This window comes from Neolamprologus brichardi, chromosome 2 (genome assembly GCF_056152115.1).
Source record: "Neolamprologus brichardi isolate AB-2024 chromosome 2, ASM5615211v1, whole genome shotgun sequence".
NCBI classification, from domain to species: Eukaryota; Metazoa; Chordata; class Actinopteri; order Cichliformes; family Cichlidae; genus Neolamprologus; species Neolamprologus brichardi.
In genome coordinates, this window is record NC_142105.1 from 12,479,043 (window position 1) to 12,495,242 (window position 16,200).

General features: G+C 42.0%; 1 protein-coding gene across 1 annotated transcript; it reads right to left on the reverse strand.

Annotated features, from left to right (window-relative positions):
* Positions 1-2,830: 2,830 nt before the first annotated feature.
* On the reverse strand, positions 2,831-5,348 carry LOC148106085 (N-lysine methyltransferase KMT5A-B-like). The gene is made up of 5 exons (XM_087847332.1): positions 4,357-5,348; positions 4,098-4,260; positions 3,730-3,922; positions 3,553-3,624; positions 2,831-3,133 (listed from the first exon to the last, which is right to left on the reverse strand). Exons 1-5 carry the CDS (start codon positions 4,463-4,465, stop codon positions 2,831-2,833), a joined length of 840 nt encoding a protein of 279 aa, XP_087703458.1. The 5' UTR covers positions 4,466-5,348.
* Between the last annotated feature and the right edge of the window lie 10,852 nt (positions 5,349-16,200).

Here is a 16,200-nt window from a genome sequence, read left to right on the forward strand (position 1 = left end):
GGGTGCTCTGAAACCTTGTTCAAGCAAACACAAAAGTACATTAACATCCATTCAACACAGATACGTTGAGACTATACAATACAGTTATGAAGGTACACTGGTTATTGACATAAATGAGGTAAATGTAATGAATTAATATTGAGTGAAAATTAATTCTCCAGTGTGAACCAACATGACACTCGGCAGTATCCACACACAGTCCTCATAATGTAGGTATCTTACATTAACCAACACTATAGGACTTGTGTCTAACACCCTCACTATCAACATCCAAACAACTCGGCTGTGTTCTTGTTGCAATAATAACACCACCAGAAAATTAGTCACCTGCTCATCAACTTCAAAGGAGGACGATGCCATGGGCACAGCAGCTTGAGAACGGTCAGGGTGCTCTGAAACCTTGTGCAAGCAAACACAAAAGTACATTAACATCCATTCAACACAGATACGTTGAGACTATACAATACAATTATGAAGGTACACTGGTTATTGACATAAATGAGGTAAATGTAATGAAGTAATATTGAGTGAAAATTAATTCTCCAGTGTGAACCAACATGACACTCGGCAGTATCCACACACAGTCCTCATAATAATGTACCTGAAAGCTTCATACACTGCAGGGTCTCTGTTACACACAGACTTGAGAGCCCATCTTTCAATAGACTTACGCATCCAAAACACACACAGTCCTCATAATGTAGGTATCTTACATTAACCAACACTATAGGACTTGTGTCTAACACCCTCACTATCAACATCCAAACAACTCGGCTGTGTTCTTGTTGCAATAATAACAACACCAAAAAATTAGTCACCTGCTCATCAACTTCAAAGGAGGACGATGCCATGGGCACAGCAGCTTGAGGACGGCCAGGGTGCTCTGAAACCTTGTGCAAGCAAACACAAAAGTACATTAACATCCATTCAACACAGATACGTTGAGACTATACAATACAGTTATGAAGGTACACTGGTTATTGACATAAATGAGGTAAATGTAATGAATTAATATTGAGTGAAAATTAATTCTCCAGTGTGAACCAACATGACACTCGGCAGTATCCACACACAGTCCTCATAATAATGTACCTGAAAGCTTCATACACTGCAGGGTCTCTGTTACACACAGACTTGAGAGCCCATCTTTCAATAGACTTATGCATCCAAAACACACACAGTCCTCATAATGTAGGTATCTTACATTAACCAACACTATAGGACTTGTGTCTAACACCCTCACTATCAACATCCACACAACTCGGCTGTGTTCTTGTTGCAATAATAACAACACCAGAAAATTAGTCACCTGCTCATCAACTTCAAAGGAGGACGATGCCATGGGCACAGCTGCTTGAGGACGGCCAGGGTGCTCTGAAACCTTGTTCAAGCAAACACAAAAGTACATTAACATCCATTCAACACAGATACGTTGAGACTATACAATACAGTTATGAAGGTACACTGGTTATTGACATAAATGAGGTAAATGTAATGAATTAATATTGAGTGAAAATTAATTCTCCAGTGTGAACCAACATGACACTCGGCAGTATCCACACACAGTCCTCATAATGTAGGTATCTTACATTAACCAACACTATAGGACTTGTGTCTAACACCCTCACTATCAACATCCACACAACTCGGCTGTGTTCTTGTTGCAATAATAACAACACCAGAAAATTAGTCACCTGCTCATCAACTTCAAAGGAGGACGATGCCATGGGCACAGCTGCTTCAGGACGGCCAGGGTGCTCTGAAACCTTGTGCAAGCAAACACAAAAGTACATTAACATCCATTCAACACAGATACGTTGAGACTATACAATACAATTATGAAGGTACACTGGTTATTGACATAAATGAGGTAAATGTAATGAAGTAATATTGAGTGAAAATTAATTCTCCAGTGTGAACCAACATGACTCTCGGCAGTATCCACACACAGTCCTCATAATAATGTACCTGAAAGCTTCATACACTGCAGGGTCTCTGTTACACACAGACTTGAGAGCCCATCTTTCAATAGACTTACGCATCCAAAACACACACAGTCCTCATAATGTAGGTATCTTACATTAACCAACACTATAGGACTTGTGTCTAACACCCTCACTATCAACATCCACACAACTCGGCTGTGTTCTTGTTGCAATAATAACAACACCAGAAAATTAGTCACCTGCTCATCAACTTCAAAGGAGGACGATGCCATGGGCACAGCTGCTTGAGGACGGCCAGGGTGCTCTGAAACCTTGTTCAAGCAAACACAAAAGTACATTAACATCCATTCAACACAGATACGTTGAGACTATACAATACAGTTATGAAGGTACACTGGTTATTGACATAAATGAGGTAAATGTAATGAATTAATATTGAGTGAAAATTAATTCTCCAGTGTGAACCAACATGACACTCGGCAGTATCCACACACAGTCCTCATAATGTAGGTATCTTACATTAACCAACACTATAGGACTTGTGTCTAACACCCTCACTATCAACATCCACACAACTCGGCTGTGTTCTTGTTGCAATAATAACAACACCAGAAAATTAGTCACCTGCTCATCAACTTCAAAGGAGGACGATGCCATGGGCACAGCTGCTTCAGGACGGCCAGGGTGCTCTGAAACCTTGTGCAAGCAAACACAAAAGTACATTAACATCCATTCAACACAGATACGTTGAGACTATACAATACAATTATGAAGGTACACTGGTTATTGACATAAATGAGGTAAATGTAATGAAGTAATATTGAGTGAAAATTAATTCTCCAGTGTGAACCAACATGACTCTCGGCAGTATCCACACACAGTCCTCATAATAATGTACCTGAAAGCTTCATACACTGCAGGGTCTCTGTTACACACAGACTTGAGAGCCCATCTTTCAATAGACTTACGCATCCAAAACACACACAGTCCTCATAATGTAGGTATCTTACATTAACCAACACTATAGGACTTGTGTCTAACACCCTCACTATCAACATCCACACAACTCGGCTGTGTTCTTGTTGCAATAATAACAACACCAGAAAATTAGTCACCTGCTCATCAACTTCAAAGGAGGACGATGCCATGGGCACAGCAGCTTGAGGACGGCCAGGGTGCTCTGAAACCTTGTGCAAGCAAACACAAAAGTACATTAACATCCATTCAACACAGATACGTTGAGACTATACAATACAGTTATGAAGGTACACTGGTTATTGACATAAATGAGGTAAATGTAATGAATTAATATTGAGTGAAAATTAATTCTCCAGTGTGAACCAACATGACACTCGGCAGTATCCACACACAGTCCTCATAATAATGTACCTGAAAGCTTCATACACTGCAGGGTCTCTGTTACACACAGACTTGAGAGCCCATCTTTCAATAGACTTATGCATCCAAAACACACACAGTCCTCATAATGTAGGTATCTTACATTAACCAACACTATAGGACTTGTGTCTAACACCCTCACTATCAACATCCAAACAACTCGGCTGTGTTCTTGTTGCAATAATAACACCACCAGGAAATTAGTCACCTGCTCATCAACTTCAAAGGAGGACGATGCCATGGGCACAGCAGCTTGAGAACGGTCAGGGTGCTCCGAAACCTTGTGCAAGCAAACACAAAAGTACATTAACATCCATTCAACACAGATAAGTTGAGACTATACAATACTACACTACACTACGGTAAATGTAAATATAATATGTACCTTTACTCTCCATGGCCAGTCAGAGTCACCGTAGTTGTATGTTATTGCTTCCCCCGGCTTGATGTCTTTTATGGCAAATAAACAGAGATGAGGCTTTCCATTTACTGTGATTGTCCTCATTTTGCTGTTTGGGCTCACGTGATCGTCATTCACCAGTCTGCCCAAGGAGCCATCCTCTCTGGCTGCATCAATGCTGAGATAACAAAAAATGTAAGACACAAAATTACACAAGGTTTATAAAAAGGCTGAACAATTTGATTACATTTTTAATTATATGGATTTGTAACAAGCTAGCAGTTTGTCTTAATGTGGTCGTCACAACTTTTGCAAAAAGTAGGCTGAAAAATGAATTATTTTAATTTACATACCACAATTGTTGTCCATTGTACCTGAATTCAAAAAGAAAAACCTTTAAGGCGTCATGGTACAATCTTGTTCTGTTTTCATATTCCTTCTTGGTTACAACGTCTCCGCGATATTCCAGAAGGAAGTCTCCTTTGTTATAGTTGCACCTACTAAACACTCCTCGACCTTACAAAGAAAATAGAAAATGTCAACATGGGTCTACTACAATGGTTAAACTTATGACTGTGCCAAAAATCCTCAACAAGTATCCTAGTACCTCACCTTTTACTGAATTTATGAATTTCACTTCAAATCCATCTTTGTCCTGCCCCAAAGATGAAAATTTTACTGCTTCATCTTTTGGTTTAATTTTTGCTCTCGGGGGCCTCATTGCAATACACTGTCTCAGAAAAAGAAAAAAAAATAGTACAATTTATTTAATATTTCAGGAAAATAGTTGATAATGAAAACTGATCTTTCACAGGAGGTGTCTTTAACCCTCTGGAGTCAATGGTATAATCGGCTGTTTTTGACTACTTTTGATTTAATTGTTTTATCGGCTCATGTTCATTTATCCACCACAATAGGAAATGAGATTGTTGGGTTTTTCTCTGTATCTATGAAGCGCCTTGAGGCGACTTTTGTTGTGATTTGGCGCTATATAAATAAAATTGAATTGAGAGGCAATAATGTATCTATGTTTTGTTTTTTAAGAAAATACCGTTTTTATATTTTCCTGCACTAAACTTGACGACAGTTTTCAGGAAAAAGCGTAAATTGTGTATCATAACTCTGGTTTTACTTGGCCTATCAACACATTTTTAAAAACTGTTATATACGCATGTTGCTGATACACCGTAAATTGGTCATATAATCTGCACTCCAGAGAGTTAAATGTTAGCTACCTCGGTTATCTGAAATGTCTCATTAATAGCGTGTCACCTATATTTCAGCGTTGCTTAAAATCTGGAGACAGTGGGATGGATGAATAAATAATAACATCTCAGTAATTTCAAATGTTACAGTTTAACTAAAAAGGTGTGTGTTAGACTAGGTATTTAACCTTGACTAATTAAATACACAACCGCGTGTCATCAAAAAAGCTAGCTTTAGCATGAGAATTACATTGAAATACAAAACTCAATCAAGGAATATACACCAAAGAAAAATCTCAACAAAACTAAATCTGACCAGTTGCTGGGCTACAAAGCTGGCAAAATTCGAAAGTTTAAAGTTTAAAGTTACCTGTTGGCTTCTCCACACCAGCGTCGGTGTCGGTACTCCTCAACTCGAAGTCACGAAGTGAGGGGGAGGGGTGAACAACAGCTCATTGGCTAAAAAGTGGTCAGGTGATGAGAGTTCTGACTTTTTTATGGAATTTCAGTGAAACATTTACAGTGACGAAGGACTGAGTTTTATTGCATTTGTTTGTTTATAGGAAATTCCTCTTTTAAAAAGTATTTAGTTATTTATTTGAGGCAAAGGTACACTACAAGGGAATACATGTTTCATCACACACCACCAGCCGAGGTCCACCACTGAAGCAATGGTTTTACACTTGCATCTGCATATGTTAAACAAATCTGAGATTCAACCAACAACATAGTGTGACATATTTTAGATCCTTATGTTAAACCAGCATGTATCAAGATGTGGCTTTCTTCGGAAAAATGTATTTAATTATTATATTTTTGTTCTGATCTTTTGTTTGAAGATACAGAATGTGCATCCTGAAACCAATGAATTTATCACTAGCAATTATGGACAGTTTGAGAAACCAAACATTGTTTTGTTTAGCAGTACAGAATAAATGAGATCATATGATATGACTAAAAAAATCTGAAACTAATAAATCCTATGGAAATTATACAGTGTAAAATTGGCTCTGTTTACAATATAGAACAAGCAGAACAAAACCTTAAAGAAACATGCCATTTTCCTGCATTAGTTATTAGTTATAACAACAAACTTGACAGATTAAATGCAAAACATGTATGTTAGGTTGAATAGATATGATAATTTGATAGTAGTTATTGAGTGAGTAGTTGTTTGGCTGTGTGTTATAGACAGGGGTGCACATAACTGGTACGCAGGTACGAATGCGTGACAAAAATTAGGAATGCGTAGTGACACTTTGCGTACTTGACTGTCTCATTTAATCTTACATGTGTTGCTTGTCACCAGCTAAATGTCCAAAAAAACAACAGACATTAAGCAGCTTCTTTGGTGTGCCACCACTAGCTAAGAAACACCAACCAGAGCCAGAGAAAAGACTTTTTTCAGAAAAGTGGCTCCAAGATGTGCCGTGGCTTGAAGCTAACAATCACATCCACATCTAGCAGACAAATCAGGTGTGTTTTTTAAAGGCTCAAAGAATTTTAACCATCCTTTATTTGACAAACATGAAAAAAAGTAAGGTGTCACGGTTCTGGGTCATTTTGACCCAGCATTTTGAGTTCTTGTGTTTTGGTTTAATTTTGGATTGTATTCTGATTCTTGTGCTTTGTTGATTATTAGTAGAATTCTATGTTTTTGTTTATTCTTGTTAAGGGATTAGTTCTTAGGTTTTGTGTCTCATGTTTAGTGTAGATTTGTTCTGGTGCCCTCCTGTAGGTTTAGTTTAGTGTCTAGTCTGCATCTTTGTGTAGTTGTTTCTTGTTTCCTGTTTTATTGTGAAGGTCCGTGTCTTATGTGAGTGTATTCAGTTTAGCTTCCCTTGTCTCGTCTCGTCAATTACTTCCAGTTGTGTTCCCCACCTGTGTGTATTTAAGTCGTGTCTTCTCGTGTGCTGGTCGCTGGTCTGTCTGTGTTTCAACCGTGTTCACCCTGCTGTCCAACTTCAGGTTCAACTGCTCACCTTCCTTCATGTTCGTGTTCATGTTTGCTGTTCAGTAGTTTAGTTTGTCCCAGTATAGATTAGTTTTGTTTCCGTTTTGCCATTTCCACCTTGTGCTTTATTTTTTCAATAAATCTCCTTCGCATCTACGAGTACCTGCGCTTGGATCCTCATTTAATTCCTCCACATGTCTCATCCCGTTCGCTGTGACATTACTGACCAGCCACATTATGGATCCATCGGCATTTGCCCCACCCAAGGAACTTCAGGAGGTCATAATCGACTCTGCTTCCAGGTTGGTCAACCTATGGCTAGAGCATGAGGGAGAGTGAGCTGCTCTGCGCTGTGGAAGCCAGGCTACAGCAGCTCATTTCCGGCCACCCCTGGCTATTGGACTAACTGCACCCGCTCATTCAGGATTTCATTCTCCACAAACTTCATCTTCACCCTCCCCCACTCAGTCTGCAGCCCCGCCTGCAGCTCAAGTCTGCAGCCCCGCTGCCTGCAGCTCGGTCTGCAGCCCTGCTGCCTTTAGCTCAGTTGCCAACTCCACCACCATTATCATCTCAACCATTACTTCAGTCGCCCTCAGTTCAGTCTGCTGCCCAGCTGCCCTGAGTTCAGTCTGCCATTCAGTCTCCTGTGTTGCCGCTAGCTCAGCCAGTAGCACGGCTGGGGGTTCTGGAGAGCCCCGCCAGTGTCACGTCTCGTCAGCTGGGGGTTCAGGAGAGCCTAGTCAGCGTCACGCCTCGTCAGCTGCACGGTCCGAGGAGCCCGTCCGGCATCACGTCTCGTTAGCTGGGGGTCCCGGAGGACCCAGCCAGCATATCCTCGTGTCCGCTGACGGCTCTAGGGAGTCCGTTCAGCCACCACCTGCAACTTACACACCATCGCCTGCAGCGTCACCACCTGCAGCTGCCACGCTGCCGTCTGGTTCCGTGGCTGCCACGCTGCCGTCTGGTCCCTCCTCGTCTGGTCCCTCCTCGTCTGGTCCCTCCTCGTCTGGTCCCTCCTCGTCTGGTCCCTCCTCGTCTGGTGCTGCGGTTGCTACACTGCCGTTGGCCTCCGGACCTGCTCTGTTGCCGCCACTGCCTTCCTCCTGACTTGTTTCGCCTGCGTTGCCGCCGCCGCTGCTGTCCACACGGCCGCCCCCCTGAACTGTTCTGGATTTGGCTCATGTGCTGTCGACCCCCCTGAACTTTTTTGTGGACTCATGTTTGATCTGGTTTAGCTTTGTTTTGAATCGTTTTCATGTGTTTCTGGACTTATGCTCCTTGTCTTTTTTTTTTTTTTTTTTTTTTTTTTTTTTTTTGTTTCTGTCCCTTGTCACGTCTCGTCAATTACTTCTAGCTATGTTCCCCACCTGTGTGTAATCTCCCGATGTTCTTCTGTGTATATTTAAGTCGTGTCTTCTCGTGTGCTGGTCGCTGGTCTGTCTGCGTTTCAACCATGTTCACCCTGCTGTGTAAGGCCGGGTGGACAATAGATGATAACAAGTAAGACTGGTTTCTGAGTTTCACAGCTGGGGTGGACAATGTTAAGCATCAGGCTTTCAAATGAATTAAAAGTCTGTCTTGGTCTTTCATTAATTAATAGACTGGTGTGAAAAATTGCTGCCACACCGCCCCCTCAACCTGTGCTTCGAGGTTTCTGGTAGTTAGAATGACTCGGGGGTGTTGATTCATTTAAATTAACATAATCATCCTGCTGCAATCAGGTTTCTGTAAGGCAGAGTAAATCAATTTGTTGATCAATTATTAAGTCATGTACTAACAGAGACTTGGAGGAGAGAGACCTAATATTTAATAATCCACATTTCACTGTTTTACTCTTTGGTTCAGATGTGGATACTGTATTGTTCTTTCTTTGTAATTGTTTATGTTTAAGTTGTTTGTTGCTGGTTTTTAGTTTGTTTTTTTTCTTTTTGGAAGCAGACACAGTCTTTATGAAGATGGGTTTTTGGGGGGGTAGCAGGAGGAGAGAAGCTGCAGAGAGGCGTGTAAGACTGCAACTCTGCTTCCTGGTCCCAACTCTGGATAGTCATATTTTGAGGGGTTTAATAAATTTGTCCATATTTCTAGAAATGAGAGCTGCTCCATCCAAAGTGGGATGGATGCCGTCTCTCCTAAGGTTCCTCCAGAAGGTTTGCCAATTATCTATGAAGCCCACATCGTTTCTGGGACACCACTCAGACAGCCAGCAATTTAAGGAGAACATGCGGCTAAATATGTCACTCCTGGTCTGATTGGGGAGGGGACCAGAGAAAACTACAGAGTCCGACATTGTTTTGGCAAAGTTGCACACCGATTCAATATTGATTTTAGTGACCTCCGATTGGCGTAACCGGGTGTCATTACTGCCGACGTGAATTATGATTTTACTGAATTTACGTTTACCCTTAGCCAGCAGTTTTAAATTTCCTTCAATGTCGCCTGCTCTGGCCCCTGGAAGACAATTGACTATGGTTGCCGGTGTCTCTAGCTTCACATGTCTGAGAACAGAATCACCAATTACCAGAGTTTGACCCCCAGCGGGTGTGTCGCAGAGTGGGGAAAAACGGTTAGACACATGAACGGGTTGGTGGTGTACCTGGGGCTTCTGTTTAGGACTATGCTTCCTCCTCACCGTCACCCAACCGCCCTCTTTCCCCAGCTGCTTGGGATCTGCCGGGGAACAGCTAGCGGGGCCTACGCTATCTTCGGCTGCACCAGCTACAGGGGCCTGGCTAGCTAAGGGTGAATGAAGGGTGCGATGCCGAGTCTCCAATTCAGTAATCCTGGCCTCCAGAGCTGCAAATATGCTACATTTGTTACAGATATCATTACTGCTAAAGGAGGCCGAGGAGTAACTAAACATCTGACACAATGAGCAAGAAAGTGCAGGAGGGACAGGTGAAGTAGCCATGGTGCTAACGAGTCGGCTACGAGCTAAGCTAAGCTAGCAAAACAGTACAGAGACAGTGAGTGAAAACTTTGGCTATAAATTAGGTAGTGAGTACACAGAAAGTGTGCTTCGGATGAAGCACGTGAAGATTATACTCTGAAAAAAGAATGTATTTAAAAGTTGTTAATTAAACTGCTAAGCAAATAAGCTACTCAGAAACACCACTGTGTTTGAGCAGGAACAGGAAGTGATACTCTACTACAGAGCGAGCGAACACCAAGTGACAGGGTAGGTAGCAGTAGGTTGTTTTCCTGACACCATGTCAGGGCTCTCACCTCTGCTCTGTAAGCAGACTCGTCTCCATCTGAAATGCAACGAATGATGGTAGTGTCACCTGCCCATCCAAAACCTTTATTTTGGTTTCCTTTTGAGGGTTTTTAACCAGTCAAAGGTGGACTTACTGATGTGTTTCAGATCATTGTCCTTTTGTATAACCCAAGTACCCAACTTCATGAGTTCATGTTCAGTTCATGTCCACTTCAGGACATGAACTGATTGCCGGCCATTCTCCTTCAGGATTTTCTGGTAGAGAGCAGAAGTCATGGTTCCATCAATTACAGCAAGGTGTCATGAAGCAAAGCAGTTCCAGACCATCACATAACACCACCATGTGTGACTGTTGCTATATGTTCTTTTTATGAAATGTTGTGTTAGTTTGATAAAAGATGTAACGGGATTCAAAGCTTCCAAAATGTTCATCTTTTGTCTTGTCAGTCAACAGAATATTTTCCCAAAAGTCTTCAGGATCATTAAGATTTTTTTTGGCACATATGAGAGGAGCCCTTGTGTTCTTTTTGGTCAATGGTAGTTTTTTCCTTGGACCTCTCCCATGGATGCCATTTTTGCCCAGACTTTTTCTTATTGTTGAATAATGAACTCTGATCTTAACTGAGACAAGTGAGGTCTGCAGTTCTTTAGATGCTGTTCTGGCTGTTCTCTTGTGACCTCCTTGATGAGTCGGCAGTGCGCTCTTAGAGTAATTTTGGTAGGCAGGCTGCTCCTGGGAAGGTTCAGCACTGTTTTAAGTCTTCTCCATTTGTGGATAATGACTCTCTGCAGTGCCAAAGCGATGGAAATGTCTTTGTAACCCTTCCCAGATGGATAGATGTCAATGACTTTGTTTCTCATATTGTTTTTGTAGATTGTGAAGCTCTTTGGCTTTTTGAGATCTTTTAGCCTTCTTCACTTTGTCAGACAGGTTCTCTTTAAGTGATTTCTTCATTCAGCAGGTCTGTAATAATCAGGTATGGGTGTGGCCAGTGAAACTGAACTCAGCTTTACAAAAACTGTTAATTGATGATTTAACAAGAGGGGGCAGTTACTATTTCACACTGGACCGGGTAGGTATGGATAGCTTATTTCCCTTAGTAAATTTTGTATTTACTCATATTATCTTTGTGTAATATGAAAACGTGTTTGATGATCTGAAACATGTGAGTGTGATAAATATGCAAAAAAATAAAATAAAAAAAACTAAGAAATTAGGAAGGGGGCAAATACTTTTTCACACCACTGCATGTGTTTTATGATCCAGGTGGGAGAGGGCAATATGCTGAGCTAATGCTATTGCATCATCTGTGGATCTTTCTGGCCTGTAGGTAAACTGAAACTGGTCGAGCAGGCATTGAAGATGTGATGTGAACTTTGACTATATGCTCAAAGCACTTCATAACAATGGGCGTAAGTGCTCTTGGGTGACAGTCACTGAGTCAGCTCACATTAGGTTTCTTCAGGACGGTGGTCCTCTTGAAGCATGAGGGGACTATAAACAAGAGAAAAGTCATCACTTTACCCAGCTGACTTATCTAATTATAGGCTAATCTCAAACCTTACTTTTACATTCTTTAAAGAGTACCAGAATGCTGAATCTGTTCATCTGGACATACTATTTTTAGTGATTTTTAGAAATGTTTCATCCCCAACTGGTGAATTCTTCAGTCTCAGCCTACTGCAGGTTTCCCCAACCTTATAAACAGTACATTTACATAATGACAGAAACTAGCATCAACAATGGGCTGTGAGGTCAGTTCCATGATCATTAGTATCCAATTTGTCATGACCATTGATCAGTGGCCATGAGAACTGATGAGGCCAGGGTGTATGTTTAAGAACAATTGTTTGGATGATCAATTTGGTCACCTATAACATCTCAACATTTCTGTCTTCTGTCCACAACCCATTTATATGCAGCTCCAAACACCACATCCAGAACCCTTTGGATTTTGTTGAGAAGGTGAGAGATCATATATGGCAGGCATCTTTGCACAGACTGGATCTAGGGTCCTGCCTGGTGTGGTAAACACCAGCCTCTACTGGTCTTGCACTTGGAGCCCTGATTAGTGCTTCATCCTACAAGGGTTTGTCCTTCCATGATGCTTCCTGCTCCACCTCCTCCTCCTGAGGTTTCAGCTGCTTGAACTATTTACTAAGCACCTAATCACTTGTGTTTATCTTCCTGATGCACTGATGATTAGGGATGGGTATCGTTTAGGTTTTATCCGATACCAGTACCAAACCGGTACTTTTGAAACGGTGCCGGTGCTTAAACGGTGCTTGAACCGGTGCTTAAAGAATGGAGAACACACACTTTGTCCAAAACCCTCTCATGTTTAGCTGTTTTTTTGTAAAAAGATAAGAATGTTAGCCGTTTCTGCAGCTATAGGGGATTTATGGCATTACTCTTGGCTGGAAGCAGTGCTTAAACAATGGAAAAAAACACAAACTTTATCCAAAAACCTCTCATGTTTAGCTGTTTCCCTCTTTTTCTTTGGTCATTTTAGCCTTTGGCCAGGGTGAAGGGAGTATCTGCCATCAAACAAGAAGACAGCCGCATGTAAATATGATGGTGTTTGCTAGTTCACCTTACGTGCATTAATTTTATAACGTGGTTAGCGTACTCAACGTAAATTACACACGAACAACAACAAGGCAACGAGTGTTGCCCAGCCATGACAGATGGTGTCATAAAGCAGCTGATTTCATGCAGGATAGGACCCAAACGCAAACTCACTAGGGTGAAATGTGAACTTAAAATACAGCTTTATTACTGAGCACAAAAAAGTCATACAAAACCGAAACTGGGAAAAATAACATGAACTATAATGGGAGCCCTAAATACATGAGGAAGGACACAGGGACACGCACATAGTAAGGAGGGAGGAAGCAACACAGGACTGAGGGAGACACTGACCTAAATACACAGAAGGATAAGAAGGAAGTGAGAACACACAAGGAACACAGTAACACGAATAACCATAACGAGACAGGGGGAGCAAAACTGAACAGAATGAACATGGAAACACAGGACCTTCACAATAAAATAGGAAAACTGCTCTTGACGAAGGCGGTCGCACTTTTCTCCTCTCCTCTATTATAATAGATAATAATACATATAATATATATAATATAAAGGATTCCTAGAGCAAAATATGAAAAAAGAAATGCTTAAAAAATTAACCATCACACAGTCAAGAGTTAATAAAGCATAACTACAGTATATATTAAGTGCTAGATTAAGTAGTTTAGTCATCTCAGTATCACTGAAAGTGGAGTTTTAAATTTAACAGAGTTTTAAGGATTTATCTATGGTCATGTTTTGAAACACTATTTTTAATAAAAACTACAACAATGGGTACCTTCCAACTGTCAGCCAGTCAGAATACAGAACTTTGTTATGTAACACACAATCTTTTTAAAAAAAAAACCGTAATTATAAGGACCTTCTGCCTGCCAGCCAATCAGAACACAGAATTGTTTTATGTAACACACACTATCTGACAAAAACCGTAATTATAGGGACCTTCCGGCTGTTAGCCAATCAGAAGCCTTAAAAAATACACGTTGTGTGAATATTCATGACCAGGTGCAGTACCCAAACCGGTCTACAGGGGAGCTGTGTTGATACACAGATTATACACAAAAGTTGGGTAATTGTGAATAGTAAGGACTTTTTTTCGATTTCGCTGAAATTTTGAATTTAGGCTTTTGACACCTATTTAAGCACCCTCACATCGAGTTTTCATTCCATGAATTGTGAGGACATCGGCCCTGTCCTCATAATTCCAAATGTCCGGACAGTGTGGCGTGTATTCTTGTGAAATGTCCTCATAAACCACCTTTGCGCACACACACACACACACACACACACACACACACACACAGCTGGTCACATGATGGAAAATCCAGCACCAGCAACATCCCCAAAGAGGAATCACAGCTCCAACCTGCAGCTTTTCAGAGTTTCGGCATGGATGGATGGTTTGTGTATGGAAAAAATCCTTTTCCCGTTTTACATGGAAGAATTTCACTGACATGTAGAGCAACTTCACCTCAGCACCAACCACCTTTGACCCAACACACCGTCTTGTTGCCTAACATCCGTGCTGGCTTGTTGCAAAAGCCAATGAAACACACGTGTGTTAAACACCAGGACAATTGACAGACACGGGAATCCACAGTTGACAAAGCGTTGGTTTTCTTCTACACATAATCTACATTTAATTTAGAAAGATTTGAGGTTTATAAAATAATTCCCAAAAGCTACACAGATGTTGGTGACCCTGGTACTCTGAGTACTTGAGGTTTCATGACGATTAACTAACATGTGGGGAGGGACAGACAACCTACAATGATTCTGTTCCTTTTCTGAGTGGACACATCCCAAGTTCTTTGAGCTCTGCTTCATTTTTGTTTCAATACCCATCCAGGAGCAGACGGAAGGAGGTGCTGAGAGCAGGAGGTGATGACTTGGAAAACAGACAGCGAAATGAGACGAAGGAGACGACAGCAGTTGGTGTGTGTTTGTGTGAAAACCAACATTAAATGTGATTTTATCACTGCTCCATCAACGACTGTAAGTCAAGATGTAATTTCACAGTGCTAACTCCACCCCTTTCATGCGAATGCACGGATCAAGTCCGGGTTAACTCAGCCAGTTAATGACCAGCTTATCACTGATGCATGAAGGTCAGTGCTGACCGTCTCAGCCACACTGATGTGGAAACTGATTCATTTTCAGTGAGAGAAGAATGAAAACTTGCACAGCGCTGACTTTGATGGTCTCCGGTGTCATGTGTGTGCTGGCAGCAGTGCCGAATCATGCTATTTATGTTTCACTTTGGGGGGATTATTAATCTTGTGAACGGTCTTCTGCATGCAGCATGGAGTGTGTGTCTGAGCCCAGTGTGTCACAGTGTGTTGTGTACAGCTGTCTCTGTCAGGTCCAGCGTGCAGTCCACACCATAAGATTGAGGGGGTGTGTCCTCATGTGCAGAAGGCTGTGCTGACAGGGTGAAGATCACCTGATCACCTGCCACTCTTCACTGCGCAGGCTACATCTGTGTTAATGTTCTGTCCAGCTTCAAACGCTGTTTGATGGATGCGTACACCACGTGTTGTGAACGTGATGTCTTTTAATTAAACATGAATTTTAATGATTTCTAAATATTTCCCTCTGTTGTTTTTCACAGAGATCTTTCGGACAGACATGCAGACGGCTGGATGCGCTGCGGCATGCGTACATGTGAAAAACAAGAATGATGTGACGAAATATCAACTCTGATTTCGTGTCTTTCACCTGCATTTACCTGTAAAATGATTTGGAAGGTTTCTCACTTTTACTCATCACTGTGTGATGCCTCGCTGCTTTTAGCCAATCAACACACACAGAGAGAGAAAGCTGCTCTTGTACCAGGACAGCAGCACAGGTATGGAAGGGTTCTGATTCTGGAGAACGTGTGACCAGGTTAGAAGCAGTAAGCTGGCCTTTTTGTGTCTGTATGAAACTAAACTTACACTAAAACTTTTGGTCCCGTCTGCTGCTCTGATTGTTACCATGGAGACTGGTAGACGCCCCCCCCCCCCCCCCCCCCCCCGATGTCACTGACACATCTGGAGTTACTGAGTCAGGGAGACTTCCTTCATCCTCCTCTTCATCGCTCTCACACCCTCAGAGCGCTGCTGATCTGACATCCTGCCACTCGCCTGTCCACTCGTATCCCCGCTCGTCCATCATGGCTGCCAGGCCGGAGGCTGCATGCGCTCCTGGCCCGAGCTTTCAGACGCCGTCACCTTTGACCTGGACGTGTCACCCATTGTCGAGTTTTTGTGGAGTCTTTTTGTCGATGAGTAACACAACAGGACGTGGCTTTCACACCTTTTCTCCTCTGCTGTCATTTTGTTTCCTGTCCTTAGTCGTGACTTCATCAGCTTTGTCCTCACTGCTCTTTCCGTCAGCGGGTGATCCTCCTTCTCTCATACTCACGTGCTCTGCTTGTTGTGGGTCTGCTTGCTGCTGCGTCTGAACACTGAGGTGCATCACAGATAGAATGAATTGACTGGCATATATG

What these genes read in the sequence shown, in the direction of transcription:
- LOC148106085 (XM_087847332.1), bottom strand. Translation starts at nt 4,465, where the DNA reads ATGAGGCCCCCGAGAGCAAAAATTAAACCAAAAGATGAAGCAGTAAAA. An exon ending in ATTCATAAATTCAGTAAAAG is followed by an intron (nt 4,261 to 4,356) that starts GTGAGGTACTAG and finishes TTTCTTTGTAAG; the next exon opens with GTCGAGGAGTGTTTAGTAGG. An exon ending in ACTGGCCATGGAGAGTAAAG is followed by an intron (nt 3,625 to 3,729) that starts GTACATATTATA and finishes TGCTTGCACAAG; the next exon opens with GTTTCGGAGCACCCTGACCG.